This window comes from Mustela erminea, chromosome 4 (genome assembly GCF_009829155.1).
Source record: "Mustela erminea isolate mMusErm1 chromosome 4, mMusErm1.Pri, whole genome shotgun sequence".
NCBI lineage: Eukaryota > Metazoa > Chordata > Mammalia > Carnivora > Mustelidae > Mustela > Mustela erminea.
The window spans coordinates 141035969-141056390 of NC_045617.1; the positions used below are offsets into that span (position 1 = coordinate 141035969).

General features: G+C 45.1%; 1 protein-coding gene across 4 annotated transcripts in view; it reads right to left on the reverse strand.

Moving 5' to 3' along the window:
• The window catches only part of KIF13A (kinesin family member 13A), a 204700-nt gene that overhangs the window by 69770 nt on the left and 114508 nt on the right, over window positions 1-20422 (reverse strand). For all 4 annotated transcript variants that reach the window (XM_032341186.1, XM_032341184.1, XM_032341185.1 and 1 more), the window contains exons 5-9: window positions 12539-12631; window positions 11517-11697; window positions 8624-8711; window positions 7062-7196; window positions 6152-6264 (exon numbers count right to left, since the gene is read on the reverse strand). In XM_032341186.1, the coding sequence (XP_032197077.1) occupies window positions 6152-6264; window positions 7062-7196; window positions 8624-8711; window positions 11517-11697; window positions 12539-12631 (610 nt within the window). The remainder of the gene's footprint in view (window positions 1-6151; window positions 6265-7061; window positions 7197-8623; window positions 8712-11516; window positions 11698-12538; window positions 12632-20422) is intronic.

Below are 20422 nucleotides of genomic sequence, written 5' to 3' on the forward strand. Positions count from 1 at the left end.
CACTGAAGAACAGAACATGGGTCTCTTTCTAAAAAGGACTGATTCGATGCTGGCTTTGGTACTCTCTATGGATGTTTGAGAGAAAAAGGGAAATGGTATCCCCTCTGCCTTTTTTACTTGCTAACAAAACCCTGATTTTGCTGGGAGGCTTATGCTGGGCTAAAAACTCCACTTTGCAGAGTCCTCTGCAGCTTTGCGAAGCCATGAAACAGCTCTCTGGCCAATGAGATGCAGGGTGACATTACCGGGTGGGGCTTCCAAGAAAGCTATTGTTCTGGTAGAAAAGGTACATATTCCGTAGACATAAGCCAGAAGCCAGTGGTCCTTTGCCCTTCCTTTCCCTCTGTAGTGTGGAACACAGATAAGACTACAATGCCTGGAATGATAGAGTCATCTTGAGGTCATGAGGACGACCCGAACACACACTAAGGTTCGTTGCCGACATTTTTGAGGTGCTGTACCAGCCCTTGGGCTTCTTGTTAAATGAGGAAAAGAAATCCATCATTTTGGTCGTCACTAAAGCTGTTGCTTTCAGAAAAATGCAATCCTTTGCTTTTAAAGAAAGTTGAAAGATGTTGAAGTTAGTGGACTTGAGTTAGTACTTTTCCCCGGTAAGTCTCCACTCTTAACAGTAAAGGGAAAATGCAAAGAATATGTGTGGCAAACTGGGGGCAAGGACAATCCCATCCTGTGGCAGGAGAGGAAAGAAAGCTGTGACCTTGCAAAACAGGCCTCGTCCCACTCCCTACTGATTTCTGGTGGCCGATGCAAGTCAATCAAGTCCAATAAAGCGCAAAGTGTAACAAGTACCATTCCCAGTCTCATTTCTGTTTCAAGTGCCATGGTGAAATCAAGTATACACAAACATTTCAAAAAATGAGTTCTCTTGAATATTTTTTCTGCAGATTTTAGTAGATGTAATACCTAGAATTCTGTCATCAAATAAGTTCAGGGAGTAAGTTCAAGTTACATGGGATTCATGAGTCTCCGAAGGGAGGCTGCTGTAAGCAGCTTTGATCAAAATTATTTGTCCAAGGGTCTTTTTCTGCCCAGAGCCTCCTGAGAAACTAGGATTTCCCAAAAATGCTTTGAGAAACCATGAAGTCACAATGCCACATGCCCCAAAACATGTGACCACTGCCTCCCAAGGAGATTTTTGCTCTGTCCTTTGTGTGTCTGTCACGTTAAATGCAAAGATGTTTATTCAGAATTTTCCCCCACATATGTGGACCCTGCAATGGGTAAGAGGTACATTGATAAGGACCCCTACCAGCCCTTGAATAATGGACAGAATTGGGCCATTTTTACTCTCCCCAGGTACAAGTTCACGTTTGGTTATGCAGGCAATATCCATTTAAGTGAGATTTCTGAGAAAACATGATTAAGAGTCCTGGGAAGTACTCAAGAAGAGAAAAAGGAGGAATGAGACTCACGACCCATTAGAGATACTATGCTTATACTTTACTGTATTGTCACATAAGTTATTGGACAGAATCCTAAAAGAACATATATCTGCATCCGTAGAACAAATGTGGAGTAGAACCCCTTCGGGGAAATGTTTAATATACATTTTATAATCAGCCACAGTGACTGAAATGGAACGGAGACTAGGAATGATACTCATTAGAGGAGCACTGTTTGCACTTTATAACTGGCCATTACTGAGAAGGACAGAACCTTTTTCAGTGACATTCCCAGGGGTTTCAGCGAGCATCCCATGATGTGAATGAGCGCCCCGAGAAGCGAGCCCGCTGGCCTCCAGCCTCGGGGACAGACTTCCTCACTCCATCCTCAGCAGACAGGCCGAGCGACAGACGGCGTTTTCGGCTATTTCCCCTGCGAGGATGGTCTACAGACCTACTCCTCCTGCTCCCAGAACAGGCTGTGGCGGTGCAGCCGCGCAGCACCTTAGCTCTCCAAATAAAGGAATAATGTGTGCTTTAACGCTCTTAAGAGCTTAAGGAGAGACGAAGCTCCTCAGTTCGGAGCCCATTAAGCAGACACTAATGTCTGTGTGAAGTCCCTGACCGGTCTGCGTAAGAGGATTACTATGTTCCATTAAGAGAAGCCCAAATGGGCCAACAGAAAGCGCAGGACACATGTCAGAGATTTCTTTAAATTTAGCACTCAAGGGGGCATTGACTTTAAGGCTTAAAAAGCCATTTGTGGTGCCATCAGGCAGCCCCTTTCAATTTACTATTTATTTTATTTGGTTAGTACACACTGACACAGAGCCCACTACATGATGCGCACTTACTAATAGTAACTAATTTAATGCCCATAGTTGCCTTGCTCACAGGGCTGTTTCCTCAGCCATGTTTTACAGCTGACAAAACAGAGGCACCCAGAGGTCACGCAGCTAGTTTCTGTAACGAAGAAATTCCAGTGTCTCCTCTGGGAAGCCCTCTCTGAGCCTTCCAGCTGCGCTGTTGCTGTGTTCCCACTGCCCCTCTCTGGGCAAGCTTCCATGGCGCTTAATGTAGCCAGACTCCCCTCAGTCCTTCCCCACTGGATCTGGACCTTCCCAAGGCCAGAGTCCCATCTACCCCTCCCCTTGCTCTTATGCGCATCTAGTCCTCAACACACATGGGCTACACGGATCAAAGATGGGCAGGTGCGCGCCTCTCGCCTGAAATCCTTGGGGCCACCTGGGTGTGGAAATGCAGAATATTTTGAATTTCAGGAAGTGCAGTGCATGCATTATACATGACCACGGGCAGATCTGGGACAGCAGCCCGTAGTAACATCTATTTGCATTTCTACAGCTAAACTTACAAATGGCCATGCTACTCGAGTAAACAGAAACTATAAACACAGACAAAGAATAGAGACAGCCTCACAAGAGTTCAGGGGAGGCTCTACCCACATGTAAGCTGTGAAGAAAAAAAGAAAAGCGCTTGGTTTTCAGAGCATTCTGGATTTTGGAATGGCCGGTAAGGGACAGAGGGCCAATTTCCACGAAGGTCTCCCAGACAGCTCTGCAGATGTCAGGGAACCACTTAATGGCAAGATGTCCTGTTCATGCAGTTGCTACATCCCCACGACCACAGAGAAAAGCTGGAGGACGGGCTGGAGACCTGGGTCCAGAGTGGGCTCCTGGGGCACAGGCACCTGCCGAGGGAGACCAGAGAGGTGTGTGGGGTGAAGAAGACAGCCCTGGACTAAGGCACAGTGGAAAAGGACCCGGGGCATCTCTGTTCCCTTGGAGCCAGTTTGTTTGTTTGTTTGTTTGTTTTTGGGAAAAGCACAAGGCCAACTCAGCAGACATCCAAAGGCGGGTAACGGTGTCACACAAACAACAGTTCCATGCATCAGCGTTGGCTGATACAGGATCTCTCAGTGTTGTCTCGTCAAAGAAAAAATATCCTCCTTCCTTTCATTTTTTCAAGTGAAGTGACCTCCTGTTGTCCTAAACTATGTGCTCCTCAAGGGCAGGATTCAGGCTGTGACAAGTAACCCTAACACAAAGCTCTCACAGCTATTAGAGCTCTGGATGGCCGGGAGTCCGGTACGTGTCTCACTGGGCCATGAGGGTGTCCGCAGGGCTGCGCTCCTTTTAGAAGCCAGAGGAGATGGGACTGTTGCCTCGCCTGTTCCAGCTCCTACAAGCTGCCTGCGTTCCTTGGATCGTGGTCCCTTCCTTCACTGTCAAACACGGGACGGAAGGGGAGGGCTTCGTCACCCCCCATCACTCTGACCGGCGCTGGCCCTCCTGCCTCCCTTCTTCACTTCACAGGAGGTTTGTTCTTACAGCAGGCTCACCCGGATCATCTCCTCTTCTCAGAACCTTAATTCATCACACCTGCCAAGTTCTCTGCGTTGCGCGGTCACAGATGCACAAGTTTTGGGAATTAGGATGGGGGCCTATGGGGGGGCGGTGGGGAGGCAATAGTGTCTACAAGAATATCTGAATTTCTCTTGCATCCCTAGCATTGACTGCAGTGCCAAACACACAGCACATAATAAATGTCAGCTCAGCCTTTATTCGTATTACTTGAATGTCTTCAAGCATTAGTTGCCTCATCTATAAACAGAGATAAAAATACCTACTAGGAGCCTTACATGAAACAGAGCATATGAAAGCGCTCGGATAACTATAAAGAACCTCCACAATGAGGATCAGCTATCACTGACTAGCAGCAGGAAATCCAGATCCATTTGTGAAAAACCCAGTGTATAAATAAGGAAAGACAGCAGGATGCTAAGAGCATTCCACTCAATTCAGTAGGGCATTATGGAAGAGAGAGTGTTGCAGGGGATGTAAATCACGTTATTACGTGGTCTGGAGGCACTCCTGTTTGGGACCATATGTAATTCAGTGGCCAAACTGAAGAGGGCGCTACTAACGGGACTCCAGGACCAAGCATGAGGTAGAACTCTTGCAGGCAAACAGAACACATGGTCACCGCTGGTACTCCATGGGGCTCTGAAGCCAGACTGCCCACAGCCAAATCCAGACCCACACTTAGAGCTCTGACACTTGGGGCACATTATTTAATCCCTCTCTGTCCTGTCTCCTCTCCTGTAAAACAGGGATAACAGACTCCCCCCCCCCCCCCCCGCCCCCACCAAGGCTGGTGGGTGGATCAGATGAGTGATTACATATGCACCATTCAGAACCTCGCGGGATCACACTACGGGTCAGCAGAAGTTAGGAAGCATTTCAAATCACAGCCAGCCATGCCCGACATTCTCACAGATTCTCGGCACAGAACTTCTACTGTTTTCCCACAAGTCCAGCCTGAAGGCAAAGGGCTAGTGTGGCTGAGCACCAGTAAACAAATCTCCCGGACGGGTGACAATCTGTCCGTTGATACCTGCTCCCTCATACCCCACTTCTGCTTTCCCATCCCTGCCCTCGAGCCCACTGTGGAACGCTGAGCTGCGGTGCCAGCCTGGGCTCCTACAGTGCTTGGTCATGAAATACAGCCAAACCCTTTGTTATGAGAGCAGGAGACAGGATGACCGCAAGATTAACCCCCTAAAGCAGCAGTCTCTTCAGCGAGTGCCGCTCTGTCCAGCTGATAGAGGGGGTGATATCTGCCTTCTAATTTTAAACTTCAGCACACTAAAATTATAACATGCTCGCGTCATTTTAAAGGGCAAGCCGCACAAACGGGTTCCTGCATAGACTGCTTCTTGTCACCTTCTGTCCTAAATAAAACCCAAGTTATTATGTCTCAAGAGAGAGAGAGATGTTACAAATACGAACTCAACTACTTTCTGCTGAACTTGGAATAATGATGATGATTACGCTATTTGTACAGATTATAAAAATATTAACTACAGCAAATAGTATTGATTCAGTGCACACAAGACGGGCCAGGCACTGCTCGAAGTGCATCCTGGGCATACATGCCCAGCAAGACTCTAGCAAGTCTACAAAGTAGGGACTGCTAGGATCCCCATTTACAGATGAGAAGAAGCAAGCACAGAGAGGCGAAGGAAGGATGAAACTCTGGCAGTCTGACTGGAGTGCACACTCTTAAATGCAAACTCCGCTCCCTCTTGAGTGGGAAAGCAACACCCCTCTTGCCCGGCAGGAACCATCCTGGGGTACCACATTATGGAAAAGAACAAGCCCTCCACTTGCCTGTGCTGAACACCTGCATCTCTTTTGTCTGCCTGGCGAACTCCTACACACCCTGCACCACCCTGATCTCTTCCAGCCCCTAGGACAGCACAGGGCACACCGCAGGCTCCCAAGGCAAACCCTGAGATTTCAGCGTGGCAGCTATGGGACGACTGTTAAGTTTTGTCAGGCGCTGACGCTGAAGCGGTATCAGCTGTACAAAGGGATTCAAAGCAGGTTTTCTTTTCAGAGGCAGCTCCTCGGGTTCATCTAAGATACGATTCGATTGACAAGGCTGTGATTGGCCTTTACCTAAGACCACACTAGCCACGATGATGACACGCACAGCGGTGCAACGTGTAGCTTCACACAAACCTCATGCATTTCAGGAGAGACAGGGCTGTCGGTTTTCTTCAACTCTGTTTACTAAAGCTACACAGACTCAGGCGCACCTGCCACCAGAACCATCCATTCCCTTCTGGCACCCCAAGCCCCACCCCCCACCCCGGACACAGCCGGACACCTGGGAAGCTGGGTGTGAGGCTGCTGGGAGACCCCAAGTCCCACCGGCCACCTTACTTGTTAATGTTGCTGCCTTCTTTGAGTCGTTCTCCTGCAGCTCCTGTTTTGGACACTCTCTCGCTACCTGCCAAGTCCACCAGGCTGACCTTACTGACCTTCTCTCCCGAGTTCTGGTTGCAGGAACAAGAGAGAAACAGCACACGTGAGGGCAAACGCACACATCTACGCAGACGTCTGCTCCGTAACCGAGGGCAGCCGAGCAGACCTGCCTCCACAACAGGGCAGGGGTGGAGCCATGGGGACTCGCCATGTCACGGTCAATTTTATTTTTTTTTTAAGTTTTTGCTTTATTAGTTTTTACTTTTTATTTAAGTTTTTACTTTTATTCATTCAAGTCATCTCTGCACCCAGTGTAGGGCTCGAACTCACAACCCCTGGGATTAAGAGTCACATGCTTGTCTGCACCTGAGCCGGCCAGGCGCCCATCACTGAACTGCTGCGGGAAGAGTGTTTGCATGTCGCTGGGGAGCATGTGTCCTCAGCTTTCCGGGATCTGGTCAGGAAGCCAGAGATTTTCTGTGCCTTTGAGGAAACACATGAGGATTCCTGCATATTTAGGTCAAAATCCTCTTATTTTGAAAAAGTGTTGTGGTTTCCTCTCTAATAGCCCTTAATGGCGATGAGGTAGACTCAGTCGTTTTTAGGGGAATTTCAGGATGAAAGGCTACATATTAAAAGCTGTATGGTGACATCACTGCTGTTCATGGAGTTTACACAAGAAACGCAATTTTTTTTTAAGTTATATATAAAGGAAGACCTCATAAGTGGAACAATTTAAGTAGCTTATGTAGTAAGCAGCAAAGCCAGCATGAAATTCCCAGCCACCGAATCCAACCACGAAGCCCTCCAGCCCTGCGGGACGTGTGCGTTCCTTTCCTGCCCCTGGAGGCTGTCCCCGGGCTCTTACCCCAGACTGCAGGTCATAAAGTGTCTGTGTGATTATGATGTTGAACACAGCATGGGAGCGGCTGCTTTCCTCATTCATGTTGGTCGCAGCGACCGTCCGAGACTTATTTCCCTCAGACATCAATGACTCAATATCCTAGAGGCGAGGAGAAGGAACCCATTAGAAGCGCAAACACAGGAACACAGTCCTGCCCACGAGTACACGGAGTAATGACCTCCCAGGGTGCGCCCGGCACTGCCCTTCCATAAGGACCGCCTCTCCGACTGGCTTCCACAGGGCAATGGCTGAGCCTCCACCTCTCACCACCTTCTAGAATAGGAAATGTTCCCTCGATTCTGGCCACTCCGCAATTGTCCCCTTTCTCTGTTTAGCACCTCTTTTTACACCTCTTTTTACTTCCTGGGGGGGGAAGAGCTAATGTTCATGGAGCACTCCAGACACTCAGTCACACTGGTGACTTTATGTGACTAACTCTCCTGTGCTTAATGACTCTGCAGAGCCACAGACGGCTTGACGACGTGCCCCCTCGGCCGACACCGTGACCCTCCAGTGACAGGGAAGGCTTATTCATCTTCGAGCGCCTGGAACCCACGGGCTCTTACACAATGTTAGACGTGTGAACTTTGTAAAACCAATATTCCCCTAATGTTAGCCACAGAACATGGACGTTCACGGAGCTCAAGTAACTTTAACCACATCTAGCGAGATACAGGGCAGGGGTGGCTCTTACTAGTAAGTGACAGGGTGAGAGAGCAGGGAGCTGACTGCACTGAGCTGTGAACCACACCCCCGATTCAGCACCTTGACCCCGAGAAGTTGCCCTTCATTTCAGAATCTGGGTGCTTTTCAAGTGATGGCTGCACTCTGTTTCTCATCTGAGCGACACTAAAAACGTCTTCATCTAGATGGCTGGGGAGAGTTAGCTCACAGATTAACTTTCATCAGTCTGAGGGGATGGTGGGACGGCCACAAGCCAGGGACAGCACGACCAGGTAGAGGATGCCTTGGCACACTCTTGGGTGGGGATTCTCCAGCAACAGAGACCGGGCTGTTTTAGGGGTTTCCGAAGCAGTGATGGCAGAAGGCAGGCTAAAACATCACGTCGGGATGTAAGAGGGTGTACAAATCAAGGAGCTGCAGAAGGAGATGGGTCAGTCAATGGGGGGGGGAGCGAGTCAGGAAAACAGAACCAGAAGACTGAAGGGTGATGGAAATGAGCACAGGAGACCCTGTCAGCGGAAAGGGAATGAATGAATTGCCCAGCACTGCTTGTGTGTGTCCAGGTTGCTCTAGAAGGACACCATTGACAACCTTGGGGAGCAGAGTTTCAACAAGGTGGCATGAAAGAAAATATTCGCAATTCACACTGCCGAGCCTCTCGGCCACACTGTCGTGCCTTCACAACAAAGCAGGTCAAAGCCCTTTATTTCTGTGTGGGGTATGCTGCTACTGGGTTTCTGAGACCGTGCATGGTACCAATATGCTAGAAAGCACTCACATGAAAATATGCTCAACATTACCTACATGTTTCGATTTATTGCCAGTTTTTAATTGACACTTACCTCAAAACTAGTGACAGCCAGCTGGGATAAACCATCTACGTATGGTCCCAAAACTTTATGCTCTCGAACTTTAAGAGACTGTCTATTCCTTTGGGAGGAAGGAAAAAGGAATGAATGAATCAGACCAAACTGAAAAGCTTTTCTTTCTTTTTAGGTACTCAGAAAGTAGGGTTGCAATTTTTTTTAATGATCAAAAAGTATTCTAAAAGCTACTTTATTTGGATTAGGAGAACAGCATTCCTTATGAGGAATGTCTTTTATACTCTGATTTCTATTTAAAGTAACTTACTATTTAAAAAATTCTCTCTCTACTCCCAAACTAAACAGCCAGCACACAGAATTCGCGTGTAGGCTCACTAGGCTTGCTTTAGTTGAAGAACTTGTTTTTACATTGGAGGAAAAGAAAGAAAAGAACATGCAGAACTGAATTTAACCTTAAGACGATTTCATATATAAGCACACTCCCAGTTTCAGCAAATCATGTCTTAAAGTTTTGATCAAGCAGTGGACAATATTAAAGTGTTTTAACTTGCTTTTTTAAGGCTGAAATGATTTATGCTGTTTCTATGCTGACAATTTTATACAGAAAGTGAGCAGAGCAGTTGTCTGCAGTTACTGCTATTTTGGCTCTGCGAATGAAGACTTTAAGACTTTTTTGAATTTCTGAATGACAGACCTGGTTTAACGCTTATCAATAGATAACTGAGACTAAAAGTAAATCTATATCTATTATGAGCATATTACATGTGTCACCTTTTCCACTGCATCGGCTGTTAATGCCTTTCTTTTTTTTTTAAAGATTTTTATTTATTTATTTGATAGAGAGAGATCACAAGTAGGCAGAGAGGCAGGCAGAGAGGCAGGCAGAGAGAGAGGGGGAAGCAGGCTCTCTGCCGAGCAGAGAGCCTGATGTGGGGCTCGATCCCAGGACCCTGAGATCATGACCTGAGCTGAAGGCAGAGACTTAAACCACTGAGCCACCCAGGCGCCCTGTTAATGCCTTTCAAATCAAGTAGCAATGTCTGGCGTCACTCGAGGGTGGACAAAGGGAACTCGGAATCACTGAGCTCTTCCCAAAGTTGTGGCACTGCTCCTAAGAACTTTTCAGTTATCCCACTTAAATCTCATAGAAACCTACAAAGGAGGTTTTCCTGCCTTTATGGATGAAGAATTCAATAGGACACTGAGCAATTCGTGGACTCTAAACGGGGCCAGATCAAGTGCCCATCTTCAAGAGAGCGAGTGGGGTGCACCCGGGTCTGAGACTCTACTCACTCGGCAGGCACGACCAGAGACTCCTGCATGCTATTCTGGAGCCAGAGAAAGTGAACCCAGCACAGTGTCAGGTGCTTGTGATGCTATCTAACACAGGGCATTCCTGTACGCTGTGGGGGGGTGGGGGGGGCGCCGTGAACTGGTACGAGTCCTTTGGAAGACAGTTTGGCAGGACCTCCTAAAGCCAAAGACTCAGTACCTTGTTGCCCACAGATCCACCCCAGATATATTACCTAGGAACTCCTACTTTTGCACATGCAGAGAACTGTGCAAGAATGCTCAGGGCAGCACTGTAGCCGTAGAAAGCGGAAACCGCGCAAGTGACAGAAGGCGAGATAGATGAGGGTAAAATCATACAACAAAGCACCAAACACCAGTAAAAATGAATGCATTGTTACTTCATACATCAGGATGAATGAATCATCAAGAGGAAAACAGCAAGTCCACAAAGGACTTATATACTATGATGTCCCTTACACAAAATTTAGAACTGTGCAAAATTCTGCGTAAGCTCTAAGGAGGATGAAGATAATGAGAAACATAAAACTCATCATTGTGATTACCTTGGGGAGGGGTAGGGAATGGAATGGAATCCAAGAGAATCAGACAGGGTTTCAAAAATATTGGACATGTTCCATTTATTAAGCCAAATGGTAAGTAGGACCATTTTATTATTCTTTGTATCTTACATGTATTATAAATATTCTTTCATAGGCAAATAGTTAATAACTTTAAAGTCAATGTAAGCATTTCCCCCTGATTGGTTCATTTCCTTGTCTCCGACAATTCTGATCTTATGATGATACCCTTGACTTATACAGGTGCTAAAGGTGTTTAAAAATAATTCAGGATGCTGAACTGTATTTTGAGAACGACCTCAACACACACATCCCTCCACAGACTTGAAACACAGGATCACAGTGCACCAAAGTACTAACAATGGTTACTTCTGAGTACTGGGATTATTGGTCATTTTTATTTCTTCTTACACGACGCCTACCCTGTAAATTTTCTGTATATATTATTTGGAAATCAGCAAAAAAATTTTTCAATTAAAAAATAAGTAAATGGCCTTCTCCTTCTATGAATCAAACTCATCTGGTTTTTATCACCTAGTTTTTAAAAAACACCCATGCCTGGGATTCCCCTTGGGTCCACTGAATCATGATTACTACGGGTGGGGCTCAGGCCAGCGTATCCCTCAAAAGTCCCCAACGTGATTCAAGTGCACAGCCCAGGAAGAGGATGCTTTTCCAGGCTTGGTTGTTTCAACCCTTCTAGTACTCACCTCTGATTTACAGCTGCTGCCTTCCAATATGAATCAGAGGACGACTGTGTCCTTCTTAACTCGATTTTTATGAACAAGCCATGGTACCAAAAATAACACCGACAGTAAAAACATCTTTTTAAATGGCATATCTAGGCAACTTTATTCATGAATATAGGATAAACTACATGTCTTGGGTATACCAACAGGCTCTGAGAAGCAGAGGACTTCTCAGTGAATGAACTGAAACCACAGTAGTAACTGAATAAATATATTCACTTGCAGTTTTCATGTAAGGATTATTTAAAATTATTACTCCCATGACAAGCTTAATTTCAACCGCTAACTTACCCTTTGGGGTCTAAAAGATCCCGAACTTTCTCATTATAAATTTCCATATAGGACACTTCGACTTTAAAGGTCTGTGACTCATTTTGCTCTAGAGAGATCCTTTTAAATAAAGCACAGCAGAGCCTTGGAATGAGGCCCAGCTGCTCAGCACTGCCCATCATGGAGAAGGATTTTCCCGAACCTGCAGAAGACCAAGCAGAAAGGACGGAGGACAACAGAGCGAGTGAAACGTAAGGCTTCCACACGGTGAGGTCTCTACACTTATCCGCCAGGGTCACAGAGCAGAAGCGGCCGACTCAGCCCTCAAGCCCATGCCCCCGGGCAGCCCTGCTGTCCGTTCTTTCTGTAACGTTCATGGCCTCCAGCTTGATGGAGGGATGCCTACTAATAGAACCACTGTGAACACAGACTCGTGTGAATGCTAACTATACATTGTCGAGGAACATGGACAGTACTTAACCCCCCAAATATTTAATGTTTGTGGAAATGCTTTGATACGCATTCTGTTGTCTGAGTCTCGTAGCTGTCCTGTGATGGGACAACAGGCAGTACTGGTGGGAGTTATTCTAACTTTCTCGCTGAAGCTGTGGTTAAGAGTTGAGACCCCAGTGAGCTTCTGCTCTGCACGTTCCCAGCACGTGCCCCACAGCCCCGTTTTGATAACGCACCAGCACGCCTGTGCCCAGGGTCGGTCCGCTGCACAGGAGGATACCAAGAGCCGTTCTATGGCTTTTTACTATAACCTTTAATACTGGGAAACCGGTAATTATTTTTCTAGTTCAAATACAGGTTAAAACTATAATTTAGGAAAATGACACTTAATAGTCTGAAACTAGCTTTGCTCAATTACTCAATTATCAAAATCGTTGAACCTTCAAAAAGAGGGTTACTTTTGATCATCTAATTCAGTGAAACCCACAAGGTCAGAAGCATGTTTCTGTCACTTCCCAGTGTTTTTTATTTCTAGACTTTAAGAAATGCACTCTTAATGTCATTGACTGTAAACAAAAGCAGCCACTTACCTGTCTGTCCATATGCAAAAATACAAGCATTATACCCCTGAAAGGCTTTTTCAAGAATTCCTTCCCCAAGGCACTTGAAAACCACTTCTTGACCTAAAAACCAAACAAAAAATAAAAAACTACCAAAGAAAAGATTTTTCTCGACATACTTGGATTAATAACTGAGTCCCAGTTAGTAACGATATTCTTTCAATCCAAAGATGTTAGAAGTGTACTGCGTGCCTACTATGCGTAGGGCTACCTGTTCAGAGCTCAGTTCCCGGATCAGGTCACGATTCCACCCATCCTCTCCCTCTTAGACACTTCCCTAGGCATTAAAGTTTCCTTTCCATCATCAGGGGGCCACAGAGAAGTTGTTTAAATTCTGTTTAGTTCTTCTCATGAGCTGGTATTAAAATATCATTAAGTGTAAACGGTCTTATCTCCCCATCTGCATTCTGAGCTTGCAACACACAGGAACGTTGCCGGACACGTCTTGGGTACATGTAAGCACCTAGCACAATGCTCAGTGAATGCCAAGGGTTGGGAAACCGTTCGCCGCTGGCGGAGGTGATGTGTGTGGAGCACAGACACCTCCCGGCTGTGTTCCCAGGCTGGGTTCGAGGACAAGTTCTCCTCCGTGAGCCTGTCTACAGCGTTCTGGAATGATGTACCATACAGTCCATAGCATCAGGCTGAAGAGGAAAGCTGTGAAAATCTTTTTTTTTTTTTTTTTTCCTTTTTAAGGTAGGCTCCACATCCAACGCAGGGCCCGAACCCACCACCCTGAGATCAAGACCTGAGCTGAGATCAGGAGTTGGACATCCAACATACAGAGCCAGCCAGGCACCCCAGATGTGAAAATCTTTTTATTTATTTATTTTTAAAGATTTTATTTTATTTATTTGACAGAGAGAGATCACAAGTAGGCAGAGAGGCAGAGAGAGAGAGGAGGAAGCAGGCTCCCTGCTGAGCATAGAGCCCGATGCGGGACTCGATCCCAGGACCCTGAGATCATGACCTGAGCCGAAGGCAGCGGCTTAACCCACTGAGCCACCCAGGCGCCCCGTGAAAATCTTTTTAAACAGTTAAGGTGGCATTTACTACCCTTCGAAATTCCTGACTTTCTCACACTCACTCCCCATCATTAAGGTAATTAAAATGATATTCTCCTTCCTCTGTGCTCTCATAGTCCCGAACCTTCACAATTCCAGCATTTGCCAAAACTACTGGTTTTGGTTCCTCTTCCCTCCCTGGAATGAGAACCTCCGATTAATGTCAGAGACTATGATCTGTTTATCTCTGTAATCCCCAGGCCTAGCACAAGATGCTTGATAAATGTTGGGGAAAAAAAAAAAAAACCCAAATCGACTGAACTCTTTTTTTTTTAATCTTACATGACAATTCCATTTACATTTGGAAATAACGCAACACAACATTAAGCTCTCAGGTGCACTGTTTCCTTTGTGCAAAGCAGGATCTGATTTTAGCAGCCCCTTGTTATACGGGGACATGTGGCTGCACAACGGGACCCTTAAAAATGTGTAAATATGAAACAAGCAATATTTTCAACCGTTAGGCCAGCAAAATGTAACATTTTGGCAACAATATCACTGGACTGAGGAAAGACAGGTATTTTTGTAATCTGCTGGGAGAATAAATAATACGGTCACTTGAAAACCCGACAGCACGTAGAAGCGAGCGCCCATGCCTCCACTGGGAGCCATGATGAGGCGCCCAAACCCCCAGACACTTCCACGATGGTCACCTCTACAGGTTGCCCCGGCAGCATTACTCGGATTTGCTAAGCTGGAATCAAGTTAAATGCCCACTGGTAAGGGAGGAGAGAAGGAAAATGCGGACTACTTTGTTGCCAGAATATTACACACCACGTGAAAAAAAAAAATCCCAACACATTTGTGTGTGTAGACAAGGCTGGAATTCGAAAACGTTCCTGAGTTTAACAAAAATCATGTTCCAATACACATACACACAGCGTATTTGGTATATACTGGGTCAAACGGTGTGAGAGAAAGACCCATCGGTGAGCACTGAAGTTAAGAAAAATGAACTGGCTGAAACAATAACAGGTTCACATAGCCTTACTGCTCTAATTCTGACTTTTAACATCTAGCACAGAGCCTGGCACCTAAGAGGTGTTCAAAACACGCTGGCATAATATGTGAATTTTTTAAAAGGGTGTAACCAACTCTAACCACTCCGAGACGCACAGGGCTGTTGTCGGCTGAAGAGACATGTGCGCGCACACACATACACTCCGGGAGGACAGGGAAGAACAGAGAATGTCATGATTATTGCCCACCACATGGATACTTTGTCCTCATCTATTCTCTCGAAGGGTCTTCCCTATTCCACGTGTACCCCCCCAAGGCCCGTGCCGAAAGGCAGGCCTTAAATCTGGAGCAGAGCCCGCAGCATAGACTTTAGGGAGTTAAACCCAGCCCGTGCTCAGGTTTCTGAGAGCCGACCGTGGTCCTCGGCCAGACCCAAGTGCCACCCGCAGGCTCTGAAGACACAAGCAGACCAACGGAGCCTTCTTGTTGCATCTTCCACCCTGGCTAACCAGCCCCTCAGGAAGCGGGGGGAAGGGGGGGGACAAGACGTGTTACAACTCAGCCAGGTCAAACATCCTGCCCGTAATTCATGATTTCAACTCATAGTTAGTCACTTGAAAAAAAGCAAGCACTTGAGTTGATTGAAGGACTCAAGTGCGGGGAGCACTGTGGTCAGAACTCCACCACGGCCCCACAAGGGCCTGTGGCCACTTAGGAATCTCTCCCTTCCTCTGTTGGGTGGTGAGACGCAGTACATCTAGCTTTGGCTCCTGAGGCTGAGTAGGATGGAAGTATGGAGAATTATTTTCTCCATATTCTTTTATTTTTTTTTAAAGATTCATTTGAGAGAGAGAGAAAGTGGGTGAGGGAAGGGGCCAAGGGAGAGAATCTCAAAGCAGACTCCCCGCGAAGCATGGCGCCCAGTGCAAGGCTTGATCTCTCCACCCTGAGATCACGACGTGAGCCAAAACCAAGAGTCAGATGCTCAACTGAATGAGCCACCTAGACACTCCTCCAACTCTTTTAAAGGAAAATCACAATGTTTCTTCTTCCCTGGTACAAAATTTTTTAAACTAAAGACCATTAAATCCAAGATCAAGAAAACTAAGAATGAGTGCTACAGAGATAGACAGGTTTATGACACTGTCAACTGAAAAAAACCACAAAACCTTCCAGGATAGGATATATATATATACTAAAATTGCACAAAAAATAAACCAAGTGATTCAAGAATTCTCCAGGATATAAAAATATAAGAATAAACTGGTTTTGCCTATGTCTAAATTATTACAAATACTAAAGATGATGTGAATTAACCTTTTTTTTTTTGAGATTTTATTTATTTGAGAGTGAGCAAGAGAGTGCAAGCAGGGGTGGGGTAGAGAGGGGCAGAGGAAGAGGGAGAAGCAAACTCCCCTCTCAGCAGAGAGCCCGACACAGGGCTTGATCCCAGGACCCTGAGACCAGGACCTGAGCCGAAGGCAGACACTTTTTTTTTTTTAAGATTTTATTTATTATTTGACACACAGAGAGAGACCACAGGTAGGCAGAGAGGCAGATGGAGAGAGGGGGAAGCAGGCTCCCCACTGAGCAGAGAACCCAATATGGGGCTCGATCCCAGGACCCTGAGATCATAACCTGAACCAAAGGCAGACGCCCAACCCACTGAGCCACCCAGGCGCCCACCAAACGCAGATGCTTAACGACTGAGCCACCCAGGCGCTCTGATAAATTAACCTTTTGAACCTGTATACTTTTATTATTTATGCAACTAAGAAGAAGAGAATTAATTTTTATCCACTGCCCCACTAGCAATGCACTTTACATATTCTGGATCACTGAATCCTTACAGTCCCCGCAGCCAGTAGGATCTGTAAGGAGGCTGCGGTTCCAATGGGGAGTCATTTGCCCAAGATCACACCCATAGCGAGTGGCAGGCCCTGGGTCTGTCTGTCCTGACCCCTGACCGCTAAAGGAGACGCTCACCCATCACTGGTGACGCACACTGCAGGAGACCAGGAATTGGTCATTGCCCCTCTGGTCTCCATGGTTTGGTTCAGGTTATATTTATGTATTTGTTTTTACAAACTCTAGATCTTATTACAATTCACTATTCTTTCCCATTTTTCTCTAGCACTGGAGTGTGAGTTTCCTTTTTTTAAAAGATTTTATTTATGCAGGGACGCCTGGGTGGCTCAGTTGGTTAAGCAGCTGCCTTCGGCTCAGGTCATGATCCCAGCGTCCTGGGATCGAGTCCCACATCGGGCTCCTTGCTCGGCAGGGAGTCTGCTTCTCCCTCTGCCTCTGCCTGCCATTCTGTCTGCCTGTGCTCGCTCTCTCTCTCTCTGACAAATAAATTAAAAAATCTTAAAAAAAAAAAAAAGATTTTATTTATGCATTCTTTTGGGGGGTTGGGAGACAGAATCTCAAGCAGACTTCCCACTCAGCATGGAGCCCGATGTGAAGCTCGATCTCACAACCCTGGATCATGACCTGAGCCGAAATCGAGTTGGAGGCTTAACTGACTGAGACCCCAGGCGTCCTGTGAGCTTTAAAAATAGGTGTTGCATCTTAGCAGAGTCCTTGGCAAACAGCAGGCACTTTCATGCCCTGAGTTACTCCTATGCTGACATAGCTGTCCTCAGACTAAAGCATACTGAATTGGGGGCCCCTTTTCTCATTAGCGGGGACTAAGGCATCAAAATATTGTTTGCTGAACTTAAATATTTGGGGCACCTGGCTGAATCAGTTGGTAAAGCATGCAACTCTTGATCTTGGGGTTCTGAGTTCAAATTCAATCAGTGTGGAGATCACTTAGAAATAAAAATCTTAAGGGGCACCTGGGTGGCTCTGGATTAAGCCTCTGCCTTCGGCTCAGCTCATGATCTCAGGGTCCTGGGATCGAGCCCCGCATCGAGCTCTCTGCTTGGCAGGGAGTCTGCTTCCCCCTCTCTCTCTGCCTGCCTCTCTGCCTACTTGTGATCTCTCTCTCTGTCAAATAAATAAATAAAATCTTTAAAAAGAAAAAAAATCCTTAAAAAAAAGACTTAATTGCATTAAAGTTTATACTTTAATCAAAGTATGACTGTGTTTGAGATTCTAATGAGCCCCTAAAGACTACAGTACCCTTGGTTAGATCAGGCACTGGGGACAGATGTGAATAGACATGTTAATATAATATGTATCTACCAACTGAACAATTTTGATAAAAATGACAGATTACACTTTTCCTGGCACCCATGGTAACCTCCTGGACATTAAATCAAGATATATGTCACAGTAAAAACCCAAACTAGTCTGTCTGATTTCCATTATGCATACGCTTAAGCTTTTCAAAAATCAAGTTCTCTTAGTTACAGTTATGCTTGACAGACTATTTTCCCAGATTTATCATATTTAATAAAGCTTTAGTTATAAGCAGGAAAGGAAAATATTCTGGGAAATACAAAATAGAATATGAAAGAGTAACAATTATACTGTGTTTCCGGAAAGATTTCGTCTCCTTTCCATCCTTAAACAACTATCTCAAAGCACAATTTATAAAAGGATGAACACAAAGATCTATTGTTACATTCATGTATCTTTACAGCTCTGAGCAAGACCGGATTCTAGAGAGACCGCGATACATTTTGTCACTACGGCTTCATGTCTCAAGGGAAATTTACTCTCTTTTAAGACAAGAAATAATGAACACTTTGCCACCTCTACAAAGTTATATCAACATTAATTTTTTTTTTTTTTTTACAGCTGCTTAGCCTTCCATTGTATGCTTAACTGATGCAATCAGCCCTTTATGGGCATGCAGATAATTTCCTTTTCTTTTTTCTGCAATATTTATCTTTACATATTTACCTCCAAGCACTTTTCTATTCTCTTTACCAGGCAAAGCTCCAAAAACTCAAATTACTGTGTCCCCCACCAATGCCCCTTCCACAACACGGTTATTATCATTCTTGGTTTTGTCTGAACCACAATTTTCCTTTCCTTTGTTGATTTTCTACTTTGTATTTATTCTTTAGCAAATGGATTATTTGGGTTCTATGTTTCTTTTTACAAATCGACTGGTTTAGACATTGATTTTTTTTTAATTAAAAATGCTCATCATTCATACATCTATGTGTTTATTTACTTACTGAAGGAAGCTTTACACCCAATGTGGGGCTTGAACTCATAATCCTGAGATCAAGAGTCACAAGCTCTTCCAACTGAGCCGGCCCAGTGCCCCCAATATGCTCATCGTATGTTAAGGACATTAATTAACCTTTAGTCTATTATACATTGTAAATATTGTTTCCCGGTATGGCATTTACTTTTTGGTCTCCTGCTGGTTTTGTCATGCAAAAGCTTTTGGTTATCCATATTCAAATCTTTCATCTTTTCCTTTGTGGTTTTTCCCTACAGTGTATGTTTACGCATCCAAAATCCTTTTGTATTATTATTACCCCAAGTTATATAGGGATTCACCTGTATTTTCTTCTAGGTCTGCTGTTTTTATTTTTTACAGTTTTATTTTCAAATGTGAACTCTGCTCCTTACAGCTGTGTGACCTTGGGCAAGTTCTGGGTTTCTTCATCAGTAAATGGGGAGTAACAGTTGCTGTCTTACTGGGTCGTGGGTTATGATCTACGAACGCAAGCTAGATAAAGCACTTACCACAGTGCCTGGTTAGTATATGTCTAGAATATATTTTAGTTAATATCCATTATCAATATCATCCCTCAAATCTTTAATCAACTATAACTAATTCTGGCATAGAGAAGGAGGTAAACATCTACTTATTTTTCCTTCAAGTAGGACAATTCTGTGAGGTAATCCAATTTCAAACATAAAAGAAAAGACGCCTATTCTTAGGAAAAAATTTTTAAAGGGATCACTTACTGTTATTTCTCTAGATACTTTAGTTCCCATTTCCAAAATGCTACTGACCAATATAACGGGGGATACTCTCATAGAGGAAAGAGAGAGCCAATATATGGTGGTGGGGTGTTGTGTTCTGTACGTATTGGGGTGTGTGTGTGTACGTGTGTGTGTTGTGGTATATGCATGTGTGTGGTGGGGTACATGTATGTCTGTGTGTGTGTGTGTGTGTGTGTTATGTTGGGGCTTGTGAGGAGAGGAAGCCAGAGCAGTATTATTTAGGACATGATATGCCGACCTGTATGTCCAGTGGAGGGAAAATATTCACTTTTTTTCGTAACATTACCTCGGAAGGGCGTAAAAACCAACATAATAAATCCTATCAATAAAACTGTGACTAGAAACACTCTGTAGATGTCTCCTGATTTTTCTATCTGGTTCCTTTTGAGCTATAGGACTCATTGGCTGGGGTTACACTGAATCAGTGCTTTGGTCTGGTAACTTTCAAGGGCATCACGGGGATGTAGGAAACAACTGTAAAAAGGCCAGACTATCAACCGAAGCCCCAAAACGCTGCCTGTGGACTCATACAGCTTCCTGTCCTCCTCAGCATAACCGTCTCTCCCTGAAACACAAACCACACTTCACTCTGTGATAGAGAGAAGACATTAAATATCAAAGACCCTTATATGGTCTGTAAAGGAGAGACAGAAGGTTTCCTGCTTTGTTCATTTCTATTTTTTAAACACGGAGGTCCCCTTTCCCAGCCTAAGGGGAAAAAACCAACTTGCCAACTGCTTTTTGAAGCTCACTGTGCAAAAGAATGGGGCTGTTTGTATTGGATGATGGGAATCAGGAGCCCCATGAAAGATGCAGTATTTTCACCTACACGTTTCCTGCCATACCTCACCCTCAAACAGAATGAACTCTGTCTAGAGGAATACGCACCAGCCCCTAAGAGAAAGTTCAGAAG